This window comes from Coenobita brevimanus, chromosome 115 (genome assembly GCF_032717465.1).
Source record: "Coenobita brevimanus isolate Jiangsu-jjx chromosome 115, ASM3271746v2, whole genome shotgun sequence".
NCBI classification, from domain to species: Eukaryota; Metazoa; Arthropoda; class Malacostraca; order Decapoda; family Coenobitidae; genus Coenobita; species Coenobita brevimanus.
Window position 1 is genome coordinate 5,555,001 of NC_137068.1, and position 2,500 is coordinate 5,557,500.

Below are 2,500 nucleotides of genomic sequence, written 5' to 3' on the forward strand. Positions count from 1 at the left end.
CGCTCTTATAATCCCCACATCGTCCTTATCAGTGTTACAGTACTAATATTCCTCGGTCTACACCTCCTCCTCCTCTCCCCCTCCTCCTTGGTCTCCCCCCCTCCTCTACCCCCTCCACCTTGGTCTACCCCTCCTCCTCCTCTGACTCATACACTCTCCTAGTCAGTCTCTCACCCACATCACCACCTCAACGGGATTAAGGCGTCTGGTAATAGATAGACAGGTAGATAAGTAAAGGTAGATATATAGATAGATGGATAGACAGACATAGATAGGTAGATACAGATAGATAGATAGACAGACAGACAGACAGACAGACAGACATAGATAGGTAGATACAGATAGATAGATAGATAGACAGATAGACAGACAGACAGACAGACAGATAGATAGATAGATACATACACAGATATATAGATACATAGATAGATAGATAGACAGACAGATAAATAGATATAGATAGGTATAGACAGATAGATATAGACAGATAGACAGACAAATACACAGATAGACAGATAGACAGACAGATAGATAGATAGACAGACAGACAGACAGACAGATAGACAGACAGACAGAGATAGACAGATAAACAGACAGACAGACAGACTAGATAGATATATAGACAGATAGATAGACACTCACGCCTCTTGCCATCCCCAGCGTCTTCCTGGCCATCCTAGTGCTAATCATCGCGTGTGTCATCCTGGCGGTGATGGACAGCGAGAACGCGTACGTACAGGCGCCTCTAGAGCTGCTACGAAGCGGTCTGGACGCCTTTGAAACAAGCACAATCGATGACCTGAGGGAAATTGACCTGGACAGCCTGACCCCGCATAACCAGAGCCAAACCCCGGTCATGAGGTGTAAATGCAGACTGGCGGCCGTAAGAGGGGGGAATTATATAAAGCAGCAGTTCGATCTGGTTCTTCCCTGGCTGAATATAACGACGAGACAGGACCTCCCTACCCACCACCCCAACCTACCCGTCCAGTTCCTGTATAACTCCAGTATTGACAAGGCCTGCCATCTCGTGCCAACCCCCTTCAGGTGTGTGTAATTCAGGTGTGTGTGTGTGTGTGTGTGTGTGTGTGTGTGTGTGTGTGTGTGTGTGTAATTCAGGTGTAGGTGTGTATAATTCAGGTTGTGTGTGTGTGTGTGTGTGTGTGTGTGTGTGTGTGTGTGTGTGTGTGTGTGTGTGTGTGTGTGTGTGTGTGTGTGTGTGTGTGTGTGTGTGTGTGTGTGTGTGTGTGTGTGTGTACTCTAGATGTGTATAATTCAGGTGCAGGTGTGTATAATTCAGGTGTAGGTGTGTAGCTATAATTCAGATGCGTAACCATAAATAAATCGCTTAGGAAAAGGTGCTAGGGAGCTTCCTTAATAGGCGAGAATACGAGGCAATGAGTATAACGCATATTAATGAGTATAACGCATATTTAAGTACAGTGCAAAATAAATCGCTTAGGAAAAGGTGTCAGGGAGCTTCTTTAACCGACGTAAAATATAGTCACTGAGTATAGCGTATATTAATGAGTATAACACTGAGTTCCGTATAACGCATATTAGTATAACGTATAGTATAACGCTTAGTGAGTATGAAAGACTGACTAAGAGGGTGTATGTAGGTGAGGTGGGAGGGAGGGAGAGGGAGGGGTAGACCGAGGATGAGGTGGAGGCTGGAGTTGAGAGGTATATGAGGGAGGGGGGGTGAGTTGGGGGGAGGGGAGTCAAATGGTGGGTGACAGAGCGACTTGGAGGCGTTTTGTCTGCGGCCACCCTTTGCGGGATTAGGGCGTCGGGCTATAGATAGATAGATAGATAGAGTATAACCCATAGTATAACGCTGTGAGTATAATGTATAGTGAGTAACGCACAGAGTATAACACAGTGAGTATAACATATTGCTGAGTATAACGCATAGTGAGTATAACGCAGAGTAAAACACAGTAAGTATAACGCAATGTAAAACGCATAGTATAACGCAGAATATAACGCATAGTGAGTATAAGGCAAAGTGAGTATAGCGCATATTAAGTATAACGCAGTGAATATAACGCATAGTATAAGGTATATTCCTGAGTATAACGCATTTTCCTGGGCTTCTTTCAGTATAGAGTGGAGAAATATAACGCATAGTAAGTATAACGCAGAGTATAATGTATTAGTATAACACATAGTAAGTATAACGCAGAGTATAACGCAAACTATAACGCACAGTAAATATAACGCACAGTATAACAATATAACGCACAGTATAACACAGTATAACACATATTCCTGAGTATAACGTATATCCCACCCTTCTTTCAATGTACAGTGGAGAAATATAACACAGTATAAAGCACAGTAAGTATAACGCAGAGTATAACACAATATAAAGCATAGTATAACACAGTATAACGCATATTTCTGAGTATAACGCATATTCCCACCCTTCTTTCAGTATAGAGTGAAGAAATATAACACCATGAGTATAACATAGTACATAACCCACAGTATAGCA

General features: G+C 42.8%; 1 protein-coding gene across 1 annotated transcript in view; it reads left to right on the forward strand.

Moving 5' to 3' along the window:
- Positions 1 to 2,500, forward strand: part of LOC145418623 (uncharacterized) — a 48,404-nt gene that overhangs the window by 21,187 nt on the left and 24,717 nt on the right. Inside the window, exon 2 of the mRNA XM_080286988.1 lies at positions 661 to 1,047. Within this exon, the coding sequence (XP_080143114.1) occupies positions 661 to 1,047 (387 nt within the window). The remainder of the gene's footprint in view (positions 1 to 660; positions 1,048 to 2,500) is intronic.